Genomic DNA, 27,849 nt, shown 5'->3' with positions numbered 1-27,849 from the left:
TTTAAGACTTGTGGACTTCAACTCCCAGAATTCCCCAGCCAGAGGAATTCTGGGAATTGAAGCCCACGAGTCTTAAAGACTTAAGGTTGCCAAATTTGGAGACCCTTGCTGTACACCAGAGGTCTTCAAACTTGGCAGCTTTAAGACTGGTGGACATCAACTCCCAAAATTCTCCAGCCAGCATAGCTGTAGATCCTCTAAACGTTACTACAGGGTTATCACTATCAACACAACAGGAAGGAGAAATAAATGGATCATTAAACATATTTGATCCATTTGATTTGACAGTTCAGTCAAATTTAGTTTGGAATTCAAGCTCCCCACCGCCTTTGTTTTAGCTAAGCTACTTTGAGGAGCAAGCCAGTAAGAAATCAAGCCAGTAGTTGATCAGAAAAATAGCATTTGCTAATGCACGCTTTGATTCCATTGCAAAGTATATTTGTACATTTTTAGTTTACCACAGAACATAGAATCATGGGGTTCGAAGGGACCTTGGAGGTCTTCTAGTCCAACCTCTGCTCAAGGCAGGAGATCTTATACCATTCCGGTCAAATGGTTGTCCAGTCTATTTTTTGAAAATCTCAAGTGATGGAGGCCACACCACTCCAGGAGGCAAGCTATTCCATTGATTAATCAGAACCGTTTCTTTAATGTTTTGTCTCTCTTTGACAAGCTTCTACCCATTACTTCTTGTTCTTCCCTCTGTTGCTTGGGAGAACAAGTCAATCCCCTCTTCTCTGTGACAGCCCCTCAATACCCCCGATGAATATCATATCACTCCTACTCCGTCTCTTTGATAGGCTAAACATATCTCTAGCTCCCTCAAAATAAATCACATGGTTTCCTCCTGGAATATATAGAAACAACTATTCACTACCTAAAAAGGGACGCAGTGGCTCAGTGGCTAAGGCGCTAAGTTTGTCGATCAAAAGGTCGGCAGTTCAGCGGTTCGAATCCCTAGTGCCGCGTAACAGGGTGAGCCCCCGTTACTTGTGCCAACCTAGCAGTTTGAAAGCACGTAAAAAATGCCAGTAGAAAAATAGAGACCACCTTTGGTGAGAAGGGAACGGCGTTCCGTGCGCCTTTGGCGTTGAGTCATGCCGGCCACATGACCATGGAGACGTCTTCGGACAGTGCTGGCTCTTCGGCTTTGAAACGGAGATGAGCTCCGCCCTCTAGAGTCGGGAACGACTAGCACATATGTGCGAGGGGAACCTTTAACCTTTATTTTATTCACCACCTAACCAGCTTCTCTAAGCCACACTGCCTGCATGAGCTGGGAAAGATAAGTGCCATGCAACGGCTGTGAAATTTAAAAAAAAAAATGCATCTGAATTTTTTTTTTTATCCTTTATTGTAAAACCAACTGGGTAAGCCAGCTGGCTGGCGAGTGCTAAGTCTCAAAAGTGAGCAAAAGTCAAATTGGCATCAATTCTCTGAACCGCTGATGTCTCCTTTCTCTTCCTTGGCTTCCATTAAACTGCTCTCGTCGATGTTCTCCAGCGAGGAGGCATGTTGGAGGGACAGTTCGGACAGGGGCATCGTGGGAAGAAGGCTCTGCTCCGGATGCAACCACGGTTTTTTGCCTGCGTTGTGTTGCTGCTTCCAGGAAGCATACTTCAGACAAGCTTTGTACATTTTCTTCATAAGCTGAAGCGTGGGATGAGAAGAAGGGGAAAGAACCGGGGTCAAGTTCAGGGGTGAAATGTAAAATTTGTTACTCTTGGTGGGGGGGGGGAGGGGTGTAATGTGACTGGGTGGGCGTGGCCAATTTTTTTTTTTAACTTTTCAAAGCATTTTTTCTAATGCTTTGAAAAGCCTCTGATGATCGCGCGGCTCAGCTGGGATTGTCAGAGACTTTTCAAAGCATTTTTTTTAACCACCTCTTCCGCCAAGAGGTTGCAGAAAAAATGCTTTGAAAAGCCTCTGACGATCCCAGCTGAGCCGCGCGATCATCAGAGGCTTTTTTTTTACATTTAAAAGCATTTTTTCAACCGAAGAGGTTGTAGAAAAAATGCTTTTAAAAATAAAATTAAAAAGCCTCGATCATGCGGCTCAGCTGTGCATAGGGGTGGGGGCAGGGATTTTTGCTACTGGTTCTCCGAACCACCCGCCGCCATCACTACTGGATCGGGCGATCCGGTCCGAACCAGGAGCATTTCACCCCTGGTCAAGATAATAAATTAAAAAAAAACCGCGAGCAAAATGTGTAAGTCCATTTCTCTTTCTCATAATGTTCTTTGGTAGACAATACCATCATTTCACTAAGCTCCACCTGCTATTTAAAAGCTCAAACTGGACTAGAAGACCTCCAAGGTCCCTCCCAACTCTGATATTCTGTTATTTCGTTACCCCTTTCCACCCTCTTTCTTTCTTCTCCCAGATTTCCCATCACCTTTTAACACGCTTTTTTAAAATCTGGGAACAGGGAAACATGACTTTAATCTTTCTCAATTCTGTTGTCATCGTTTTTGCTGCTGCTGTTCCATTTTCATAAGAATCTAAATTTAAATGAAGTTCTTCATCCCACACGTAAACGACAAAATGCACCTGCCCACGTGCAGTGATGTGTTAAAATGAGATATAAGCAAAAAAGTCCAGCTCAAAACAGGCATTCTTAAAGGCACCACTGGAGAGGATTTTATACTTTACTTTTACTTTACTTTTATTTGATTTATATACTGCCCTGCTCCCGAAGGACTCAGGGCGATGAACAGCCAACAATAAAATACATACATACAAAATTTAAAAAGCAGAGATAAAATCGAATTAAATAGTTTGGCCCAGACATATTTAAAACCCAATCAATTTAAAACAAATTTAAACTTTGAATATTAAAAATACTAAAAAATATTTAAAATGTTTAAAAAGAGGGAGAAAGCTAGGCCAGGCCCGCCTGGTGAAATAAAAAGGTCTTTAAAGCGCGGCGGAAGGTACGCAGATCTGGGATCCTCCATATCTCCAGAGGGAGCTCGTTCCAGATAGTAGGTGCCCCCTACTACGCCAAATACTAACATATTTACAAACTCCATAAATTTAAATGAAATCCAATCTGGAAACTTTTGGAATTTCAGTTGGTAGAAAATGTTGGATTGGATAAAACAAAATGCCCAAATGTCATTGGGTAAAATCCAGATGTCAATGTGGGTAGTCCATCACTGGAGGATTTTAAGAAGAGACAAGATCCCTTCCAACTCTGGAGACAGCCGTGCGCCAAAAAAGCTAATACAACCCTTGGTTGCATAAACAGAGGCATAGAATCAAGATCACACGAAGTAGTAGCACCGCTTTATAAAACCCTAGTAAAGGCCACACCTGGAATACTGCAACCACTTTTGGTCACCATACTACAAAAAAGATGTTGAGACTTTGGAAAAAGTTTAGAGAAGAGCAACTATGATCAGGGCTGGATTTAGATGAAAAGAGGCCCTAGGCTATTCCACTTATGAGGCCCTTTCACCAGTGGTGGGATTCAATTTTTTTAACAACAGGTTCTGTGGGCGTGGCTTAGTTGGGGGTGTGGCTTGGCAATCATGTGACTTGGTGGGCGTGGCTAGCTGGTCACGTGACTGTGTAGGCGTGGGTAGCTCGTCATGTGACCGGGTGGGCTGGCTATGTGCATAGGGACTACTCAGAGGGCTGAAAAAAGTCATTTCTGACTGGGCCTCGCACTTTTGACCGGTCCTCACACTTATGACCATCCTCACATTTATGCCCGTGCAGCTTTCTTAACAACCATGTCACTCATTTCACAATTGCTTCTCTTCACCATGGTGACAAGATAGGGCAAAAACGTAAAATGTGAGGACAGTCGTAAGTTTGAGGACTGGTCAAAAGTGCGAGGGCCAGTCAAAAATAACTTTTTCAGCCCTCTGAGTAGTCCATATGCATAAAAGGATACAGCAATAGAGAGGGATGAAGGAAGGGAAGGGAAATTAGAGTAGGAGGGAGGGTAAGAGAGGGAGGAAGAGAGGAGGAGAAGGAGAAAGGAAGAGGAAGTAGGGAGGAGAAGAGGGGGAGGAAGAGAAAGTAAGAAGGAAAGAAAAGAAAAGAGAGAGGTGGTAGGTTTGAGGAGAAAGATTGCTGTACAATAAAAAAAATGAAAGGGAAGAAAGCCAACCCCAAACAAATATAAAGATATTAAGATAAAGAATGAACTGTTAAACTTTAAAGAATAAAAGAGAACAAATATGAATAAATAACAATAATTAGAAACATACATACAAACATACAATGTATTTTCTTTGAACAGAGTATTTGGCCGGTTCACAAATTTAAACAGTGTTTAGTCATTTCAATTAAATTTACAATTTCTATATTTCCTTTTTGCCATATTTATTCCTCATCTATTTTTGTAAAAAACCAATATTACCCTTCATCCTCATCTCTAATCTTAATCAAATTCAATTTTTCCCTTCTATTCTATATTATACCCCTTCCCATTGTCATCTATTTTTATATCCATCCTCACATTGGTAAATTATGTAATATTAGTTGTTTAATATAAATTCAACATTTTAATATAAATCAATTAGTTATATAACTACCTTTTTTGTATATTAATATGAACATGAATATTCCAATTATTTCCATGCAATCCAATTTCTTACAAATCAATTAATTATATTTACCAATAATAATAAACCAAATAATTTCCCCCATATATTCCTCCAAACCACAACTTAATCATTTCTGCTTTCAGAAATATACAATTAATAGTATCTCAATTATTACAATTCCCTAGTTAAATAGAGCTTTTTTGTGTGTGTGTTTTAAAATCCTGAACTCTCCTCTTTTTCCCTAAATTTCCCATTGTTTGCACCTACCTTTTTTGGTGAGGAAAAAGAAAAGAATTCTGACTGCCTAATTTTCCAACCTTGCAGCAACAGCAAAGCAGTTTCAGTTTCGTTTCTCAGCATAGCTAGGGGGAAAAAAATCAGCACTCTTTGCAAGGAAGCAGAAGAGCCCTGAGCAAAACAGCTGAGACAAATCAGCTGAGAGCCGGGAGGCCAATTAGCCTATGCTGAAGCTCCGTAGGCCAATAAAATTACAAAAAAACCACCGAACCCTTTGTTAAATTGCTGGCTCCCCCGCCCCTCGCCCACCACTATTTATTGGCAATAAATAGTGGTGCGGAGGGGCGGGGCAAGCCAGCAATTTAACAAAGGGTTCAGCTGCACCACTGGCTCTAGGGCAGCCCTTTGAAGCCCCGCGGCAAGAATTTGAAGTTTTTTTTTTCCTCTAGCCATCAGCTGGGACTCCGGAGGCAGCAATAGATTGAGAGTGGGCAGGGTAAGCGAACGGACGGCGATCCAACAGAGCAGAGAGTGAGGGTGAGTGAAGGCGTGGAAGCTGCTTTCTCCATCCTGCTCTCTTGCGTCCGGAGCCGGTGGGGAACCACGTGGCAGCCCACGTGGATCCCAGGCAGCGGAACTCAGGCTAGGGAAGGGGTGGGCAATTGTGGCTCTTTTACAACCTGTGGCCTTCAACTCCCAGAATTCCTGAGACAGCCAAGCTGTCTCAGGAATTCTGGAAGTTGAAGGCCACAGGTTGTAAAAGAGCCACAATTGCCTACCCTTGGCTACGGTAGGCTGGTGCCGCGTGGGTGGGAGGTGAGGGGCGGGCAAGCCAGCAATTTAACAAAGGGTTCGGCCGCACCCCCTAGAACCCCCAGAATCCCACCACTGTGTAGGCCCCTCTTGATCTTGAGGCCCTAGGCTGAAGCCTAGTTAGCCTATAGGAAAATCCGGCCCTGACTATGATGATCAAAGGTCTGGAGACTAAAACATATGAAGAATGGCTGCAGGATTTGGGTTTGGCTAGTCTAAAGAAAAGAAGAATTAGGGGCAACATGATAGCAGTGTTCCAATATTTGAGGGGCTGCCACAAAGAAGGAGGGGTCAAATTATTCTCCAAAGCACCAGAGGGCAGGACAAGAACTAATCAAAGAGAGAAGCAACCTGGAATCAAGGAGAAACTTCCTAACAGTGAGGACAATTAACCGGTGGAACCACTTGCCACCAGAAATCGTGGGTGCTCCATCACTGGAGGTTTTTAAGAAGAGTCTAGACAGACACTTATCTGAAATGGTATAGTTTCTCCTGCTTGAGCAGGGGGCTGGACTAGAAGACCTCCAAGGTCCCTTCCAACTCTGTTATTCCTTTGCCAGATGCTAACAGGACCCATTTGGGGAATATAAAAGCTCACATGCCAGTTAAGTGATACGTCTCCAACAGTGGTGGGTTTCAAGAAATTTTACTACCGGTTCTGTGGGTGTGGCATGGCTTGGTGGGCGTGGCAGGTAAAATCTCCATTCCCTCCTCACTCCAGGGGAAGGTTACTGCAAAATCCCCATTTCTTCCTGATCAGCTGGGACTCGGGAGGCAGAGAATAGATGGGGGCGGGGCCAGTCAGAATTTTTACTACCGGTTCTCCGAACTATTCAAAATTTCCGCTACCGGTTCTCCAGACTGGTCAGAACCTGCTGAAACCCACCTCTGGTCTCCAACCCCCACAGCTTTACGCAGTTTGGATAAGCCAGGAAAAAAAGAATTGCAAACCCTCCCATTTTTCATGTTCTTTTTAATAAAATTTACTTATAAAAAGAATAGTGAGTTGGAGAGGCAGGTAGCCGTCGACTTACAACAGCTCATTTAGTGACCGAAGTCACAACGGCACTGAAAGAAAGGGACTTATGACCATTTTTCACACTTATGACCTTTGCAGCATCCCCATGGTCACATGACTTACACTTGGATGCTGGACAACTGGTTCATATTTTTGACGGTCGCAGTGTCCAGGCATCATGTGATCCCCTTTTGCAACAATCTGAACGAGCAAAGTCAATGGGGAGAAGCCAGATTCACTTAACAACTGTGTTACTAATTGAACAACTGAAGCGATTCATTTAACAAATGTGGCAGGCAAATTATAAATTGGGACAAAACTCCCTTAATGGTTTTCTCACTTAGCAACATAAATTATGGGCTCAGTTGTGGTCGTAAATTGAGGACTACCTATACTTCAAACTAACCAAGGACAGAAGCAACCTAGAATGAAGAAGAAATTTCCTGACAGAACAATTAATCAGTGGAACAACTTCTGTCCAGAAGTTAAGGATGCTCAATCACTGGCGGTTTTTAAGAAGAGATTGGACAACCATTTGTCTGAAGTGGTGTAGGGTTTCCTCCCTAAGCAGGGGGTTGGACTAGAAGACCTCCAAGGTCCCTTCCAACTCTGTCTCTTCTTCTTCTCTTCTTCTTCTTCTTCTTCTCCTCTCCTCTCCTCTCCTCTCCTCTTTTCTCTCCTCTCCTCTCTTCTCTTTTCTCCTCTCATCCCCTCCCCTCCCCTCCCCTCCTCTATTTATTTATTTATTTATTTATTTATTTATTTATTTATTTATTTATTTATTTATTTATTTATTATTATATTTCTATACCGCCTTTTTCCCGTAGGACTCAAGGCAGTGTCCTCTCCTCCCCTCGCCTCCCCCTCTCCTGCTCCTTTCTTCTCCTCTCCTCCCCCTTCCCTGTTCTTTTCTTCTCTTCTCCTCCCTTTCCTTCCTCTTCTCTTCTCTTCTCTTCTCTTCTCTTCTCTTCTCTTCTCTTCTCTTCTCTTCTCTTCTCTTCTCTTCTCTTCTCTTCTCTTCTCTTCTCTTCTCTCCCCTCCTCCTCCCCCCTGCACTGCACTCCCCTGCACTATGCTCTGCTCTGCATCCTTTACAATTTTACCTCCATTTCTTACCTTTGCTCTAGTTGCCCATCAATGTCTCCACCTTAACCTTGCCCCAGGGAGATAAACACAACCTGTAGCTTTCCGTTACCTGGTCTCATTTAAATCAATATAAGTGCTGGGAAAAGCCACTGTGACTCATGATGAGAACCAGCTCAGTCAAACAAGCGAAGCCTCACTCACCTTTGGTGCCAGGTACTGAGAAGCTTTATTCACAACCCACTTAGGCAGGGATCCTGGATTGGAGAAGAGATGGAAAATATACACAGCTTCAGTCAAGGTTAATTACATCCTCGTCCCACCCTTTTCCTTTTCCCACCTGGAAAGTGTCCCTCCACTCCTTTGGGACAATGAACGCTCAGCTCTCGGCTCAAGTTAAATTCCTCTAAGCAGCATATTTGTGGACAAAAACCAGACAGGAAGAAAAAGCATCACAAAGGAACTAGAGAGGATTGGGAAAGGGCAGCGAACAGAAGCCGAAGCAGATAAGGAAGGGGAAAGAAGAAAGCATGAAAGAACACACATTTCTAGGAAAAAGCTGTCGAGGAGAGGAATCGAAGTAAGATATGAACTGTTTCTAGACTTCAAACCCTACACCTAGAAAGCGTTTTGGTTAGAGGAGTTGCTCCAGCACTCAAAAACTCTTTGCTGGCGGATCCCGCTATAGAATCCTGCACCAAAAGAGGATTCATAAAGGGTTTGGAGGACAACTACGATGAAATAATTGAAAAAAACAGAATGTCCTCCTTAGCAATAGCACTTAAGACTTATATACTGCTTCATAGTGCTTTTACAGCCCTCTCTAAGTGGTTTACAGAGTCAACACATGGCCCCCAACAATCTGGGTCCTCATTTTACCCACCATGGAAAGATGGAAGGCTGAGTCAACCCTGAGCTGGGATGGATGGATGGGGAAGGGAGGGGAGGAAGGAAAATAGTCATAGAACTTAGACTTATATACCGCTTCATAGTGCTTTTACAGCCCTCTCTAAGTGGTTTACAAAGATAGCATATTTGCCCCCAACAATCTGGGTCTTCATTTTACCCACCTCGGAAGGATGGAAGGCTGAGTCATCCTTGAGCCTGATGAGATTCGAACTGCCAAATTGCAGGCAGCTGGCAGTCAGCAGAAGTAGCCTGCAGTACTGCACTCTGACCACTGCGCCACCGCGGCTCATACATAGAACATGGTCAGGAGGAAGAAGCACATTTGCAGAACCAGGCCTTGCCTGGGGTGGAGGTGGTGGGGAAGGAGAGGATTGTCCTGGCCCCTACCCAATTTGGAATTGGATCCTTTTGTTTACATTCAGGGCAGTGAAAAATAACTCATTCAATACAATCTAGAATTATTTCAGTGACTGAGATCCCACAATAGCTACAGCTTTGGCTTTGATGATAAAATGGATGGCCTATACATTTAATAAGTAAATAAATAATAAGAACAAGAAACATTGTGCCCCCCAAACTACAAGACTTAAAAAGCACTTGGATCGGGGCCTCAACTAATATTTTAGTTGAGGCCCTGATCCAAGATACACAGACTTTACCCAGGTGTTCCTTGGTAGATCAGGTCTGTTCCTCATGCTGATTTCTTGAACTCTAACATGCTTCCCACACTTGTTCAATGCCTCCTGCAAACCTTACGCCACATGGATGAAAACCACTCTTAACTGTTGTGGATGTAGCGGTTAATTGATGAGCTTCCCACACTGAACGATGGAGTGAGTGGGTGGGTGTGGATGGATGGGGCTCTGACTCAGACAGTAATAACAGCAATAGCGTTTAATCTTACAGGCAGCCCTACAGTGATTAATAGCAATCTCTGGACAGTTTACAATGTGAGCATTATTTGCACATTGCCCTCAACAATCTGGCTCCTCGTTTTATCAACCTTGAAAGGATGGAAGGCTGAGTCAACCAGTCAGGATCTAACTGTTGGCAGTGGGCAGAGTTTAACGCTGCAGTTTAACCACAGTGCCACTAGGGGTCCTGCTCCAGAACTTGGAATGGTTGACCCAGCAATTTCCAGGACAACATAAGCAGCTCAGGATCTGGTCTTGAAGCAGGTTGGGGTATCTTGCACATACAATTCAGTTTACCTTGGCAAGACTCCCATGTTTGAAGTGGCTCTCATCCCAGGCTACTTCCTGGCAGCAGCTGATTATTTTAAATAAAATCCGTTGTGGGAGTGCTCATCTGTGCTGTGATGAGTAGAGCACTGGGCCTAAAGCACCTTTCACATGTTTCATGTGTCCAAATAAAGGCAACATCTATCTGTAAAATGGGTCCTTACCTTTTGGGTCTACCTGAGCCAAATAAGTCAAGCAGCAGCTGTTAGGTCCTGTTGGTTGCACCAGGTATCCAGCTAAGAGTGACACAGCTCTGACGAGGTCCTTGCGGGGAGGGTATTTCTATACAAAGGAAAGCCAAATAATGGGTTGGGGTTGAGTTTTAGGTCTGAGACTTTGGACCAGTCTTTGTTGTGGCCTGTTGGCTGCCGATCCCCTCCAGCAGCCGAATCAGAGGAGGAGGAGGAGGCGTGGGAGTCAGGATCAGCATCAAGGCAACCTGAGACCTCCGAGGGGGAAGAGGGAATGGAGCTGGCAGAGAGAGAAACAGAGGTGGAGCCTGAGCCATCCGTCAGTCCTCAGATGGAGAGTCAACAGCCCCCAGGTCTGGAGGTGGCTGAGGAGGAAGAGGAGGAACAGCTGGGTCCAGTGCCTGATGCACAGATGCACAGAAGGCAGAGGAGAGGAGAGCAGTGGAAATCTATGGGCCGATCCTTGGGAAGGAAGAGCCACCGCTGCTAGCGAAGTCCCACCCTAGCTCTAAAGATAAAAGGCAAGGGGTGGACATGAATAGATGTGGCAGACAACTATTCATCTCCCTGCCGGATGGACTTGTTAGCCTGCGGTGAGAGAGAAACTTTTTTGCCGAGACTTGTGATGCTCGTCATAAAGGAATCTTTAACTTCAGAAGGTTTGTCGTGTTTGGAGAGCTGGGTCGGAACTGTCTTAACTGAACTGATTTTTATAGCTGTGGACCTGCAAAGCCAACACTGACCACTAGGGACTCTGTTGTGGAAGAAAAGAACATCTACCACCAGAGGGCAGCTCTACCAAATACTTCCAGTGCTAAACTAAACATTGTGCTGGTTTCTCACAACCCACCAAATCCGGGTTAAGAAAAGAAACTGTATCACGGCAGCATGCAATGCCCAAACAATAGGATGATTTTTAGCCTAGGTTAGTTCCCACAACGTGGTGAAACCAGAATTACTAGGCCTGTTTTAGTCTAGCGTACCATGCTTTGCAAATCATACTGTGTCGGTTGCAGTATGCTGGGGTCATGGAATCCCTTTTGCAACCTTCTGACAAGGTCAGTGGGGAAGCCAGATTCACTTAACGACCATGCAGGGATTCACTTAACAACTGGTGGCAAGGAAAGTTGTAAAATGGGGGCTAAACCAGGGGTGGAATTCAGCAGATTCTGACAGGATCGGGAGAACCGGTAGCGGAAATTTTGAGTGGTTCAGAGAACTGGCAAATACCACTTCTGGCTGGTTCCAGAGTGGGGTGGAAATGGAGATTTTGCAATATCCTTCTCCCAGGAGTGGGGAAGAAATGGGGATTTTGCAGTATCCTTCCTCTGCCATGCCCACCAAGCCACACCACGCCCACCACACCATGCCCACAGAACTGGTAGTAAAAAAAATTGAATTTCACCACTGGGCTAAACTCACTTAACCTATGTCTCACTTAGCGGCAGAAAATTCTGGGCTCAATTGTGGTCATAAGCCGAGGACTGCCTGTATCTGATTAAGCCGTCCGTATTGATAAACCACCCGCAAAAGACTTCTTACCTGTTCGTTTGGCTCACTTACCTGGTGCTTGACAGAGAAATTGAGGATGACATATGACTTATCCAAGACTCGCCAGGACCTCAGGGTGACCACATCTCGGTTCTTTAAAGGTTTGGGGCACTTCCCTAGCCGAGAAGGTAGAAAAGGTGTGCATCAATTTGGTAGGCAGAGATTGAAATACAAAGAAAAAGCGGGGAGGGGGAGACATAAATTAAATCAGGGGTCTCCAACAGGGGTGAAATCTACTTACCTTCCCTACCGGTTTGGAAGTGCACGCGTCTCCCACACACTTGGACTCTCTGCGCATGCGCAAACCCTTCTGCACATGCACAAAGGCTAAAAAACAGGTTACTTTCTGGTTAAAACCAGGAAGTAACGACGACCGGGTGGGTGGGCGGAGCTTCGTGCTGCCACCGCTACTGGTTCTCCAAATCACCCGCCGCCATCGCTACCGATTCGACCAAACCGGTCCGAACCGGTAGCATTTCACCCCTGGTCTCCAATCTTAGTAACTTTAAGCCTGGCGGACTTCAACTCCCAGAATTCCCCAGCCAGCTTTGCTTTGCTTTGCTGGCTGGGGAATTCTGGGAGTTAAAGTCCGCCAGGCTTAAAGTTGCCAAGGTTGGAGACCCCTGATTGAAATCACAGAAATGTAGAGCTGGAAGGGAGTACAAAGACCATCCAATCTAGCCTTTTGGAAAACTCAGTAGTTTTTTTTTCTTTATTTATTTTATTTTTTTATTAGATTTTTTTATACCGCCCCCTCTCCCGAAGGACTCGGGGCGGTGAACAGCCAAAATTAAAAAACATACAATATAAACATTAAAATACATTTAAAACAGAATTAAATCCAAAATGGCTCCCCAATTTAAAACGCCTTACCCATAACCCTATTAATAAGACAAATTTAAAATTTAAAATTTCCACATTTAAAAATGGGGAAGATTTAGGCCAGGCCAGCTTGATAAAATAGAAAAGACTTAAGCGCGCGGCGGAAGGTGCGCAGATCCGGGATCCTACGTATCTCCGGGGGGAACTCGTTCCAGATCGTAGGTGCCCCCACAGAGAAGGCTCTCCCACTAGGGGCCGACAGCCGACATTGTTTGGCCGACGGCACCCGGAGGAGCCCCTCTCTATGGGAGCGTACTGGCCGGTGGGAGGCTATTGGTGGTAGCAGGCGGTCCCGTAAATAACCAGGTCCTAAGCCATGGAGCGCTTTAAAGGTGATAACCAGAACCTTGAAGCGCACTCGGAAGACCACCGGGAGCCAGTGCAGCTCGCGCAGGAGAGGTGTTACATGGGAGCTCCATGTCGCTCCCATCACCACCCGCGCAGCCGCACTCTGCGCCAGTTGGAGCCTCCGAGTGCACCTCAAGGGGAGCCCCATGTAGAGAGCGTTGCAGTAGTCCAGACGAGAGGTAACGAGGGCATGAGTGACTGTGTGTAGGGAGTCCCGATCTAGATAGGGACGCAACTGGCGGATCAGGCGAACCTGATGAAAAATCCTCCCGGTCACAGCCGTCACATGCTCTTCTAAAGACAGCCGTGAATCCAGGAGGACACCCAAGTTGCGAGCCCTATCCGTGGGGGCCAGTGATTCGCCCCCAATAGTCAGCGATGGCACCAGCTTTATGCATCTGAACACACCATTCTCATGCTTCCCTTAAGTCTGGTTTTCTTCAGGTGAACTCCTCAAATGCCTTCAGCCTGTCTTCACAAGCAGCTCCTCCAGTCCTTGTTATCGTCTTTGCATGCCTTCCTTCTCTAAACCCTCTCTAACCTGTTAATAACCCTCCGGGTATGTGGCGCTCAGAACCATAATTCCACAAAGGTTAATCTTTTTTTATCACCCAGGTGAGGCTTGCCAACTTGAGGCCTCTTTGGCATGCCGGCATGACTATGTCAGGGACGCCCAATTTGCATGCCAGCTGATCTAGCAATTTGGCAGGTTGTTCTTTTGTTTTTTTTAAAGTCAAGGTTTTTTTAAATTTATATATACGTATTTTGAATACAGTGTGTTGTCTGGCTGTTCCATTTTACAGAAGAAGAAAAAAAAAAGAAAAGAAAATGAAGTAACAAATATACTGATAGTAATATTAATGGTATACATAATAATTACGTTAGCTTAGAGAAGTTTGCAAATGATGATCACGTGATCACAGGATCCCATTGTAAATAGATGCTGGCTGCCAATTTTGATCAGATACCCATGGGGGTTCTGCGAGAGTCATAAGTATGAGGATCAATTGTAAATCACTTTTTAAAATGCCAATGCAACTTCAAACATTAAATGAATGAATGAATTAAATTAAATGAATCATTCTAAGTCGAGGACTACCTGTAGCACATCAGACCACCAAGCTTTAAAAAAAGATAACATCCCTTGCACTTGTTGTCATGAATATTGTATTTATTTATTAGGTTGATAACTTGTCTTTCCTTCAGCTCAAAGCTCATAGTTAATCAGCGAGCTTCCATAGCTGAAGGAAGTCTGGAACAGGTTGGCAACTTTAAGACTTGTGGACTTCAACTTCAAGCATGACTAGCTGGGGAATTCTGTGAGTTGAAGTTCACAGGTCTTAAATTTGCCAAGGTTGGGCACCCCCGGCCTAGACTTTGGCTTTGATCCTAGTCCTGTGATGGCAAACCTGGAGCCATTTCTGCAGGCACACGAGCCGTCACCCTAGATCAGCTCCACCACGCATGTGCGCGTGCCTCCGCCAGCCAGCTGATTTTCAGGTCTCTGCCCCTCCCAGGAGTCTCCACGTGGCGTGTTTTGGATGCCAGGTGAGTACAGGGCTTGCACAGAGGCTCTGGGAGGGCGAAAAAGGGGCCTCCGGAGGGCTGGGAGAGGCCGTTTATACCCTCCTGGAGGCTCCGGAGCCTGTAAAGGGCGAAAAATGGAAGTCGGAAAACGCGCCGTTTCTGGCCTCCGGAGGCTTCAGGCCCAAAACAGGGTACGGCGGGTTGCATGCGCATGCGTGAGAGGGAGTGAGGGAGAGGTTGGGGGGGGGGTTCATGTGCATGCATAGGGGGGCAGGGCATGCATGGGGGAATTGCATTATGGGAGTCGGCATGCGTATGCACGCTATTGTGCGTGCACGTTTTTGGCACCCAAGGAAAAAAGGTTAGCCATCACTGTTCTAGTCCATGCCCCTAAGCACCTTACGGCATATTTTGTGCATAATGCGCACCACACGGTTTGCTAGTTCTAGAGGGACAACCATAAGCTACACAGAAGGCAGATCAGGGGTGAAATGCTCCCGGTTCAGACCGGATCGCCCGATCCGGTAGCGATGGCAGTGGATGGTTCGGAGAACCGGTAGCAGAAATCCCTGCCCCCCCTCATGCCCAGCTGAGCCGCGCAATCATCAAAGGCTTTTTTTTTTTACTTTTAAAAGCATTTTTTTCTACAAATGCTTTTAAAAGAAAAAAAAAAGCCTCTGATGATCCCAGCTGAGTTGCCTGATCGTCAGAGGCTTTTAAAAGCATTTTTTAAACAACCTTTTCGGCCGAAGAGGTTGTAGAAAAACTACTTTTAAGAGGAAAAAAAAAGTTGACCACGCCCACCCAGTCACTTTACCCCACCACCAAGCCACGCCCACAGAACCAGTAGTAACAAATTTTACATTTCTCCATGGAGGCAGATGCTCTTCTCTAACTACCAAGGATCTGAGATATCAGCAGATATTGGCCACTTTAGGACCTAGTGAGGTCTGGCTAAGCAGGCTGGGGTCCAGAGATGAAAATTTCTGAAAGCGTCTTGAACAAGGCTTCCGAATGAAGGTCGCCAACTTCTGGTATCGCAAGATCTTCTTCTAATTCCAGAAGAAATTCCAGAAGCGTCTACTAGGGCCATCTCAGTCTGGTCTGCGTCATCCCCAAAGCCTAAATTAGCTAAATCTGGTTCCACTTTAATTATAGCATTCAGGGAACCATGTAATTTGGGGCCCTAGGCCTAAAGAGAGAGGGTCACTTTGGGATAGTGGTTAGGGCATCAGGCTAGAAACCTGGAGACAGTGAGTTCTATGGAGTCTTGCCTTGGGCCCAAAGTCAGCAGGGGGATCTTGGGCCAGTCACTCTCTCTCAGCCCTAGGAAACAGGCAATGGCAAACAAACCACTTCCAAAACACCTTGCCAAGAAAAATGCAAAATGCAAAACTGTCTAGACCCGTGATGGCGAACCTATGGAACACATGCCACGGGTGGCAAGCGGAGCTGAGCTCTGGCGCTCATGCGTGTGCCGGCCAGCTGATTTTCGGGTTTTCTGGGCCCACCGGAAGTCAAGAAACACAGTTTCCGGCCTCTTGATGGCCTCCAGGGAGTGGGGGGATGAGGAAGGCTTGTTTTTCGCTCTCCCCAGGCTCCAGAGCCTTTTATGGTGCCTGGGGAGGGCGAAAATGGCCTTCCCCACTCCCACGGAGACCCTCTGGAGGCCAGAAACAGCCCGTTTCCTGACTTCCGGTTGGACCGGAAGGCCTGTTTTTCACCTTCCCCAGGCTCCAGAGGCTTTCTAGGAGCCTGAGGGAGGGCGAAAACGGCCTTCCCCACCCCTCCAGAGGCCCTCCAGAGCCTGGAAATGGTCCATTTCCCGATTTCGAGTCCCACCGGAAGTCTGGTGTCCCACTGTGCCATCATGTGCCAAAAGCAGGGGGAGGGGGGGCGTGCGGGGGGCAGGGCACATAGAATTATGGGTGTGGGCACACACGTGTGCGACCCCCCCCCCCCGCACAACCCCCGCTTTTGGCACTCGATGGCAAAAAGTTTAGCCATCACTGGTCTAGACTGTTTTTAATCTGGATGCCAAAAACTAAGAATCAAATCCTACTGTCTTGCTTGTTAAGAACGATATGCACCTAATATCACGAAATCTTCTCTAGGTCCTTACTCACAAGAATAGTATCCCACATCAGCGTTGTCAGAGAGCCGGGCGATCTCATGGGTTTCTATAACATTCAAGTCCCACTTCTTCCGGTATTCGGTGTCATGGAGGACATCAAATACGGTCTCCGCTGATACGTCTGGCATGTTCACACGGCCCTGTGATCAAAGGAGAGGCAATGTCAGAAGAGTCACTGGCGTGACGGTGCTGAGTAGAGGGACACGTTAAACAGCTTGCTGAGGTCAAGCTGTTCTAGGTTGAGTTCATGGTCTTGAATCTTGAGTTCTGTCTCTATAATTTCTCTATAATTTCTTACACAGAGGCTCTCGCAGACATGATGAGGATATAAACCCTGTACAAATAAACCATAGAGGCGCAGTGGTTAGAATGCAGTATTGCAGGAAAACTCTGCAAGCTGTCAGCAGTTCAATCCTGACCGGCTCAAGGTTGACTCAGCCTTCCATCCTCCCAAGGTCGGTAAAATGAGGATTCAGATTGTTGGGGGCAATGTGCTGATTCTCTAAACTGCTTAGAGCAGGGGTCTCCAACCTTGGCAACGTTAAGCCTGATGGACTTCAACTCCCAGAATTCCCCAGCCAGCAAAGCAAAGCTGGCTGGCTGGGGAATTCTGGGAGTTGAAGTCCACCAGGCTTAACGTTGCCAAGGTTGGAGACCCCTGGCTTAAGAGTGTTTTTATAAAGCACTGTAAAGCGGTATATAAGTCTAAGTGCTATCGCTACACCCCCCCCCCCCTCTGCTCTCAGATGTGGCAAAAGTGATCAATCTGTGTATCAAAAGGTTTTATTAGCTTTATCAGAGTATAAAATACAAAGAAAAATGAAAATAATGGGAAGCTAGGCCGAGGGGAAAAGGGAAAAAGAGAAAGTGAGGGTAGAAGGGGAAAAAGAAAAGGCGTTGACCTCCAACTCTTTTTAGCACAGTAGTAGACAATAACATTACAACCTCAACTGTTTACTTTTCTACCATAATATATAATTCAATTCAATTCAATTCCTTTATTGTCAGTGCACAACATATGTACAATGAGATTGGTTGAGCTCCCTATACTAGCCGTTGCCATAACAAGAAATCTATCATCAGCAAATTCTGACCAGAAAGTCAGAATTTCATTTTTCATGAAAAGTGATCCATCTAAAACGGCTTTGAAAAAGAAAAACCGATGGATCAGTGGCAACCAAGTGTTTTATCCTCAGTTGGTTTGGAGAGCTTTGGGTCACACTCAGAATCAAAAGATTATGGGCATATTTCTTGGTTTAAATGTTTGAAAAGCTATCTTGCATTTTTGTGCATTTTAATGTCGGTGGCTACCTTGAGTGTTCTATTAACAGAGAAAAAAAAAACCCCAAACGAGATGTTAATTGGAAGAAAGAATAATAAAAGATCCAAGTTGTGGATTTTCAGAATAGACTTTAGAAGTAATAAAAGTTTGGCTGGCAAGGGACCAGTATTGTTAATGACGGCTACAGGAGTAGATGTAGAAAACATTCCAACATAATGATTCCCCCCACACACAATCTAGGAAAATAACAGGTTGGACTGGATGCATGAGATGACCTAGAGCAGGGGTAGGCAACCTTAAATAAGCAAAGAGCCAAAAAGGTCCTAACGGAATCCCCCTGTTCAATTCTGGAGTCGACCAGAAGTCTGGTTCCCCCACCATAGAGTCTCCTCCTAGCTCGACGTCCTTTTTCCTCTACCTGTCCTAACCAAAAGCCCTATCAACTGTGGAGCCGACCGGCGACAGGGAGCCGCAGCAGAGGGATGAAAGAGCCACATGCGGCTCCAGAGCTGTGGGTTGCTGACCCCTGACCTAGTGAAATCCAGTGTAAGTCACTTGAATCAATTATGGGGCTGGGAAAATACTTTCTGTCCCTTAGCAAACAAATGTTTTGACACCCATTGTGCTCTCTCCAAATTGGCACGCTCTGGATAATTTCTACCTCCTGCTATAAGCCAACAACAATCCTCTTTTAAGTATTACAACATACTATATCTTAGACATTGAGGCCAGATTTACTTAACAACTGTGCTACTAACTTAACAACTGCAATGATTCGGTTAACAACTCTGGCAAGAAACGGGACAGAACTCACTTAGCAACGGTCTTGCTCAAGAACAGAAATTTTGGGCTCAACTCTGGTTGTAAATCAAGGACTAACTGTAATCCTATACATTTTGAGGGCTTCAGATTGAAGAAAGCAACGCTCCATAGGGACATACATATTCCCTCATTTTATGTGTAAATATGACAGTTACATCTCTTGCTTTGGACACCTCTAAAATCAGAAACCCAAAGGGGTTTTTGATTGCATTTTAATTGCAAATTGTTATTTTCTGGCACTGCACACCAGAACAACTAGGCACAAGGACAGTTTTTTCCCCAAATGCCATCCATCTGCTTAACAACCAATTCCCACAACACTGTCAAATAATTTACTAAGTCTGTATTACTATTATTTTTCTCTTCCTTATTAGTATCTATCTCTTCCCACTTATGACTATAACTATGTTGCTTGTATCTTTCAATTATATTGTTTTTATTTGTTTCCTAGTATGATTTGATAGCTTATTAGTAACCTTGACTATCACTAAGTGTTGTATCTTTTTATTCTTGATGAATGTATTTTATTCTCCTTATGTACACTGAGAGCATATGAACCAAAGACAAATTCCTTGTGTGTCCAATCACACTTGGCCAATAAAGAATTCTATTCTATTCTATTCTATTCTATTCTATTCTATTCTGTTCTGTTCTGTTCTGTTCTGTTCTGTTCTGTTCTGTTCTGTTCTGTTCTGTTCTGTTCTGTTCTATTCTATTCTATTCTATTCTATTCTATTCTATTCTATTCTATTCTATTCTATTCTTTAAAGGAGTGATTTTCTACATCTGAAATGCATTCGTGTTTATTTTCTTCTTGAAAAAGCATAGTTATCAATGCAATTCTTTGCTCACAGACACATTTCTATTCCTTGCTCTTGTATTAATCTTATCTAGAGGAAGACTTGAACTCAGCTTTCCTCATTGTTAGTCCAACTTTCTACCCACAATGCCACCATTCCCACCCTTAATTTTTGCCCTTTTTACCTGGCCTGTTGCTAATGAAAAAGGAGCAGCTTATCTTACTATTTCTCTACTTTGAGGAAAAAACTCCCATAGCAGCTCTGAAGCTCTTTCGCCACTGCTCCTTTGTAAATCATTGATCTCTGTTGGCCAACTTCCTGGTTGACTAGTAAAACAGTGACTTCGTTTGGCTTCAGAGCAAGGAGCAAATCCTAGGTTCCCCATGGATTACTCAACAACCCGGGATGTGATGTCCCATCAAGGACATTTCTCATCAGGCTCACCTAATTGTAATCTAAAAAGAATTCAAGAGTGACACTGAAAAGACGGAATATCTCTTTCTTTCCTTTTTTGTGGAATTATTAGAATTAGAAGCCAGCAAAAAGGAGAATTTTTATGTCAGGGGTAATCTACGACTTTCTGCTTTCTGAACTATGTCCTTGCTTCCAAAGAGATTTTTTTACTGGATTTTCCTGTAAATCAAGTGTAAGTGAACAAGGGAAGATTAGGAAATTGGAGGCTTAACAGGCTCTGCTTGTTACTGATGTGCAGAAATCTGGATTCCAAGAGCAAAATGAGATTCAAAACAGGTGCATAGAACGTATCCAGAAGCCCCCAAATTCAACACATCTCATCCCAACTATGAAAGATAGATTTCAAGTCCAGAAAAAGACACATTTGCTTTAAGATGCTCTTATTAATGTTTTGGTCTTGTCTTGCTTTCAATCCTAGTCCTTGATTTACAAGTCCTTGACTTGCTTTCAGAGAAGAGCAACCAAGATGATTAGGGGACTGGAGGCTAAAACATATGATGAACGGTTGCAGGAACTGGGCATGGCTAGTCTAGTGAAGAGAAGGACCAGGGGAGACATGATAGCAGTCTTCCAATATTTGAGGGGCTGCCACAGAGAGGAGGAGGACAACCTATTTTCCAAAGCACCTGCAGGCCAGACAAGGAATAATGGATAGAAAGTGAACAAGGAGAGATTCAACCTGGAAATAAGGAGAAATTTGCTGACAGTGAGAACAATCAACTAATGGAACAGAAGTTGCCTTCAGAAGTTGTGGGAGCTTCATCACTGGAGGCTTTCAAGAAGAGACTGGACTGCCATCTGTCAGAAATGGTGTAGGGCAGTGTTTCTCAACCTTGGAAGCTTGAAGATGGGTGGACTTCAACTCCCAGAATCCCCAGATTCTGGGGATTCTGGGAGTTGAAGTCCACCGATCTTCAAGCTTCCAAGGTTGAGAAACACTGGTGTAGGGTCTCCTGCTTGGGCAGGAGGTTGGACTAGATGACCTACAAGGTCCCTTCCAACTCCATTAATCTATATCTGCATCTAAATACAACAATTTCCTTAGTGATGGTTCAAAATTACAATGGCACTGAAAAAGGTGACTTATAATTGTTTTTCACACTTATGACCATTGCAGCATCTCCATGATCACATGATTTACATTCGGATGATTGACAACTGAGTCACATTTATGACGGTTTGCAGTGGCCTGGGGTCCTGTGATTTTGCGACCTTCTGACAAGTCAATGGGGAAAACAGATTCACTTAACAACCGTGTTACTGATTTAAGAACAGCAGTGATTCGCTTAACAAATATAGTGAGAAAAGTAATAGAACGGGGCAAAACTCACTTAACAAACTTCTCACTTAGCAGCATAAATTATGGGCTCAATTGTGGCCATAAATTGAAGACTACCTGTATAAATGCAATCTTGGAAAGAAATAGACTAGATATAAATGCGAAGTCAAACTCTATTTCTAAAATACGGACTGCATCCTTCTACGAAGATCTTTGGAAAAGAAATAATTTATGTAATAAACAGAAAGCCTTTTATCCTGAATATCAAGCAATGGATTTGAGATATGATCTATAGAAGAGAGGGTGAAACAATATGTTTTTCACAAGGTGTGGAAAACATTGGATTGAATTCTGTATCGGCATTACGCAAACATTATATTTTCCCCCTTGTGTTTGATTTAGTTTGATTTGGTTTTTAATGTTTTTTAATCTTTTAAATGTTTTTAGAATGGTTTTTTTAAAAATGTATTGTGAGCCGCCCTGAGTCTTTATTAAATATATTAAATATATTTATTAAATATAAATTTAATAAATAAAATAAAAAATAAAATAAAAAGTATATCGCTGTTGCAAAGTTGAAACCGTAATGCAAAAGCAAGAAAAAAGTACAATAACAGTATTTTTAGAAAAAAGACAAAAAGAAAAAGGCCCTTGGGGAACCCACAACGTACAGATTCTTTTCTCAATGTATAATTGCTACTGATTTTTTTTTCTATTGCAATTGTTTACATTCCACTATGAAAATTATTTAACAAACATGAAAATTCCTCCCAGCAGGTACAAAGTGCACACCTATCCTTACTCAAAATCCTGCTTTAACTTCAGAATTGATCTCTGCTTAGCTCTGCTGCCTGTAACCAACAATGACTTTGAGGGGTCCTTAGTGCTCTCTGAGCTTTTTACTTTTTTTACTTTTTACTTTTATTTGATTTGTATACCGCCCTACTCCCGAAGGACTCAGGGCGGTGAACAGCCAACAATAAAATACATACATACAAAATTTAAAAAGCAGAAATAAAATCGAATTAAATAGTTTGGCCCAGACAGATTAAAACCCCAATCAATTTAAAACAAATTTAAACTTTGAGGATAAAAAATATTTAAAAATATTTAAATATTAAAATTGTTTAAAAAGAGGGAGAAAGTTAGGCCAGGCCCGCCTGGTGAAATAAAAAGGTCTTTAGAGCGCGGTGGAAGGTGCACAGATCCGGGATCCTCCGTATCTCCGGGGGGAGCTCGTTCCAGATAGTAGGTGCCCCCACAGAGAAGGCTCTCCCCCTGGGGGCCACCAGTCGACATTGTTTGGCCGACGGCACCCGGAGGAGCCCCTCTCTATGAGAGCATACCGGCCAGTGGGAGGCTATTGGTGGTAGTAGGCGGTCCCGCAAGTACCCAGGTCCTGAGCCATGGAGCGCTTTAAAGGTGGTAACCAAAACCTTGAAGCGCACCCGGAAGATCACCGGGAGCCAGTGCAGCTCGTGCAGGAGGGGTTTTTGTTTTCTTGCAAACGTTTCATTACCCAAACTAGGTAACCTCATCAGTGCTTCAAGAAAGCAACCAAGCTCAGAGAGCACCAAGGATCTCTCACTTCAACCCTGAGCTATGAATTTTCTCCTTGATTGGTAACAACTTTGAAAGGAATCAATCTTAGTTTGGGAAAATTCAGTACTTTCTTATAGTTGTACGAGTTTTCAAGAAAACAAGTACAGGCAGTTCTTGACTTACAACCACAACTGAGCCCAAAATTTCTGTTGTTAAGTGAGTTTTGCCCCATTTTATGACTTTTTTTTTTTTTTGCCGCAGCTGTTAAGTAGAATCACTGCGGTTGATAATTTAGCAACCTGGTTGTTAAGTGAATCCAGTTACCCCATTGAGGTCTCAAAAGGGCCTTGGGACATGACCTTGGGACACAGCAACGGTCATAAGTATGAACCAATTCCCAAGCATCTGAATTTTTATTTTTTCTCTTTTTTTTTATTTAAAAAGTTTTTTTATTTTATAAACAAACAAACAATACATAATCAATCATTCAGTGTATCATCTGAATACATCTTTTGTGTCTTCTTCTTACTCCTCCAGTATTTATCATATCTTAATATTATCATTTCATTTATTATGACATTTCCCCCACATTTCTTACTTCTCTATTAATACATTTATCTATCTTTTTATTTTATTAAAAATTATACAACAATTTTATCCCCACACAACCTTCAACCCCCCCTCGACTTCCCAGAGCAAAAACAGGGTATAACATTTAACAAACATAAGCTAAAATATGCTAACTTACTACAAGATTCAAAACTCCCTCACGCTCTTTAACTCCTCTTTTAAAAATTATTCATCAACCTTCCTTTTATAAATTCTCTTATCACATTTCACATTTGTTACTAAAATCCTTTCCTTCTTTTTCAGCATTACTCCCTAATAAAATTCTAAATTAAACATTTACCAAGCATCTGAATTTTGATTCACATGATCATGGGGATGCTACAGAGGTTGTTAACTGTGAAAAACGGTCACAAGTCACTTTTTCCAGTGTTGTCGTAATTTTGAACGGTCACTAAACGAATCGTTGTAATTCGAGGACTATCTGTAACCCATTTAGAAGCTAGGATGCACAATTAATTCTATTTGGTTTGCTGCCTCTGAGATGGGGCCTCCTTCAGAGTTGCAATCCACTCTCCAAACACATTTGGAGATTATAAAATCAGGGAAATCTGGCATAAATTTAGGGAAGGGAGGAGGTGCATGAATGTACCGTTTAGTCAGTAAACCACACTTTACAGTTCCTTCTAATCTTTCAAAACCTCAAAGAAAATTAGCACTCCATGAACAGCAGAATCCACAACCTTCCATTCTTTCAACCTAGACGGCCTCAAGGGTTGCTGGAAAATTAAAAGAAGACTGAGATCAATTTTGCCGTTCCGAGATATTTTAAGTCGAGGAAAAAAAATGCAATTACTGGCCAGAAGTTCAGCAGGCTGAATAACAATGAAAAAGAAGCGTGCCCTGATTTATTTTACTGCAGTTTCTTATATTGGAGTTATTGCTTCTGGTCATTTTAAATTTTTTTATATATGTCAAATACTTTCAAGCCCATATTGGAGAAGTTTCCATTTTTCATTCAAGATATTTTTTTTTTCATCAAGAAAAACCATCTTTTGACCAGTCACAGATCAAGATGTCTTTAGATCTTGCTGAGCAATAAATGATGGTTCAAAAATCATATTATGAACTTTTCCAAACGATTTGTCTATATTCTGTATTGGATTGTTGCTCTTATTATTTTTAATTATAAGCCACAACCTCCAATTTGGCAGCCTTATAAGCCTAAAGAAACTATTTTTTCTCATTTAAAGTGCTATAAGTTATTTTTGAAACACAAGTATTGAAATAACTAAAAATCAAGGGACTACTAATTAATGTCTATTTAAGCATCCTTTGTGAAAATGGTTAGGCCTTCAGAAGACACCCACTCCCCCCCCAAAAAAAATCCCCCACCCAAACAGCTAAACAACTGTTAGATAAAATTGTCCTAAATATGATAGAGCTCTTTGAAGTCTAATCAAAACCAGCATCTTGGTTTCTTGGTGGCTCAGGCCAGGTAGGCAGTTGTTAAGTCTACAAGATAAGACTGTCTGCCCAAATAAAATTTAAATTACGTTTTGGTATGTCTCGGTACCTAGTAATTTCAGCATCATTACTGCCCAACTTCTAATTAAGGCATACTTCCAATCAGAGGCTCCCATTAGATTAACATGAATAACTTTTGAGTTTCTTGCTCAAGAAGAAGCGTCTGCTTCTAGCAGATATTAAAGGAGAAACTATTACCGAAGACCGTGATCGGTAGAAAGGAAAATATTTTATCGGTCACAGTTTTGCCAGTCAGGGCTCAAGCCAAGAGGATTATATTCTGGGCTCTCCTTCCTTTTTCATGGTCACAACTCCATGAAGCTAATAGAGTATCTCTGAGAGAGAACAATTATTGTAGGCCAGGTCACACCCCTGATGGTGAAATTGAGGAACTGAATTTAACAGAATAACAAGAGTTGGGAGTTTGAAGGTCTTCTAGTCAAGCAGGAGACCTATACCATTTCAGATGGACGATTGTCCAATCTGCACTGGCTCCCGGTGGTCTTCCGGGTGCGCTTCAAGGTGTTGGTTCTCACCTTTAAAGCGCTCCATGGCTTAGGGCCAGGGTATTTACAAGACCGCCTGCTGCTACCGATAACCTCCCACCGGCCAATACGCTCTCACAGAGAGGGCCTCCTCAGGGTGCCGTCGGTCAAGCAATGTTGGCTGGCGGCCCCCAGGGGGAGAGCCTTCTCTGTGGGGGCACCCGCCCTCTGGAACGAGCTACCTCCCGGAATACGGCTGATCCCGGATCTCCGCACTTTCCGTAAGGCCCTGAAGACGTTTTTATTTCAGCAAGCCGGCCTGGCCTGAATAGGTTTTATGGGTTAGTTTTTTAATTGTATAGCTTGGGGTTTTAAATTGGGAGGCCGATTAATTTAATTTATTTTTAGTTATCTTAACTTTTATATTGTATGTTATTTTAATTTTCGGCTGTTCACTGCCCTGAGTCCCTTCGGGGAGAAGGGCGGTATATAAATTCAATAAATAATAATAATAATAATAATCTCCTCTTAAAAGCCTCCAGCATTCAGAACTTCTTAGCTAATTGTTCAACAACCCAACTACTGCAGCATTTCCCCCCCTTATTTGAAGTGATCCACAGACACTCAGCTGGCTGTGGACCATGGGGCTTTGGCTCAGGGCATTCTTAGAGATGGACAGCCCCCCCCCAACAACAAACCTAAGATACCTCCCAGCTTGCCCTGTTGGATTGAGATTCACAATCCAGTAACTGATAAGAATTACAGCTTTTAAAACGTCAATGAATCTTTCTTTCAGTAAGGTCAAAGAATTTGAAAGAGTACAATGAACCTTGTTAATAAAAAACGGTGACAGTTCACAAAGATGCAAATAGACATACATACTATTTCCATAGCAAGGAAGAGAAAGCAGGAATGGTTAAATCGATTATTTTATTCAAAGAGGAAACTATATTCTCATTTGCATATCACTTCTGGATTTTGTGCTTGTGATGAAAAAAAAATGAAACTTTGACTTTGGTTTTGTTGATCAGAAAGATTTGTCATTATAGAAATGGCTAGTTATCTATTAGTTTTTTTTACACATTAATATAATGTGTAAAAGCAAAAAGTTAAGGATGGAATGTTTTTATCTTGTACTGTGCTAAGAAGAGTTGGAAGTCAATGCCTCTTCTTTCTTTCTTTTTCTTTCTTTCTTCTTTCTTTCTTTCTTTCTTTCTTTCTTTCTTTCTTTCTTTCTTTCTTTCTTTCTTTCTTTCTTTCTTTCTTTCTTTCTTCTTCTTTCTTCTTTCTTTCTTTCTTTCTTTCTTTCTTTCTTTCTTTCTTTCTTCCTTCCTTCCTTCCTTCCTTCCTTCCCTTTCTTTCTCTCTCTTCCTTTCTTCTTTCCTCCTTCCCTCCTTTCTCCTCCCTTGTATCTCACACCCCCTTCCCCCCCTCTTTTTCTTTCCCTTAATATCCTAGTTTATTTCTTTGCATTTTATATAATAAAAGAAATAAACATTTGAAAAAAAAAATGTCTATGAATCTCCCCCAATCTTTTCTACCTCACCGACATCCCAACCAGGACCTGGGCTGCATTAGTTCAGAGCTATCCCAAACACAAAGAATTAAAGGGAGACAAATTCGCATAAACAGGAATGAAGTATAAATAGGAATCAAAAGAAGAAGAAGAAAAGAATAACAAAACGCAGGGAAAATTCTGTTCCTACAGCTAATTTGGCTTTTAATGTCAGGTTTCTGTTACATTCCTGCCACACCTGGCTTGTCATTAACCTCAGCTCCCGGAAGGGATGTGGCAGCCGCTGCTGAGAAACAGGAGGGGGACCCCGATTTCCTTGATTCACACGTGCAGGAAGGGAAAGGCTGCGTTTACAACTTTCTCCCCTTCATAGTTCATTGAACTATGGCTTCCTCGATTAACCCAGGTTTGGGCCAAGAGAGCATCACGCAGGCAAAGTCTGAGTCCCTCCTGGATGGCGGACTCCGCAGAACGCAGCCCCGAGGCACGTGTGAACGCATGGACACCCGCTTGGCTAACCCGCAACTCGGGAAAACATGGGAAGAATGCGCCCTTCGGGACAGGCGAGAGCTGACACGCAAGACACACACACACACATACACACAAGCCACCGACCCGCAAGTTTTGGAAGAAGGCTAAGAGGCTTCGCTGCTGGCAGAGAAGTGGGGAGGGGTGTCTTTTTTTGGGGGGGGAGTTTTGTTGCTCTCCCTCCCCGCTAACACGTGTCGGCCCATTCCCACGGCGGCTTCCCTTGCCGGCTCACCTTGACGCGGTGCACGGCGACGTCCCCCTGGGGAGGCAGCTGCCCCCAGACGGCGATGCCATCCCGGTTGTAGCGGCTGAGCCAGCCCAGCTCCGTCTCGCACTCCGCCTGGAAGGCGCGGAAGGCGGCTTCGTCGGGGAGCCGGACGGGCTCCATGCGGGGCGCCCCGTCTCAGCCGCCGCGGCCGGAGAAGCAGCCCAGGCGAGCCCAGGTGAGCCCAGGCGGGCGGGCGGGGCAGGTGGCCAAAGCAGCAGCAGCAGCAGCAGCGGCGCCGCCCGAGGCTTCCCCGGCCGCCCAGG

At 43.7% G+C, this 27,849-nt stretch overlaps 1 protein-coding gene across 1 annotated transcript; it reads right to left on the bottom strand.

The window, feature by feature from the left end:
• Positions 1-1,335: 1,335 nt before the first annotated feature.
• On the bottom strand, positions 1,336-27,849 carry LOC139322641 (START domain-containing protein 10-like). The gene is made up of 6 exons (XM_070951801.1): positions 27,551-27,849; positions 16,486-16,633; positions 11,615-11,718; positions 10,025-10,142; positions 7,915-7,967; positions 1,336-1,650 (listed from the first exon to the last, which is right to left on the bottom strand). Exons 1-6 carry the CDS (start codon positions 27,704-27,706, stop codon positions 1,429-1,431), a joined length of 801 nt encoding a protein of 266 aa, XP_070807902.1. The 5' UTR covers positions 27,707-27,849; the 3' UTR covers positions 1,336-1,428.

The sequence above is a fragment of the Pituophis catenifer genome, unplaced genomic scaffold (genome assembly GCF_029215685.1).
Source record: "Pituophis catenifer annectens isolate HBS135680 unplaced genomic scaffold, rPitCat1.0.hap2 SCAF_11, whole genome shotgun sequence".
Lineage (NCBI taxonomy): Eukaryota > Metazoa > Chordata > Lepidosauria > Squamata > Colubridae > Pituophis > Pituophis catenifer.
Note: the sequence above shows the minus strand (reverse complement) of the source record. Positions and strands in the feature narration are given on the sequence as shown.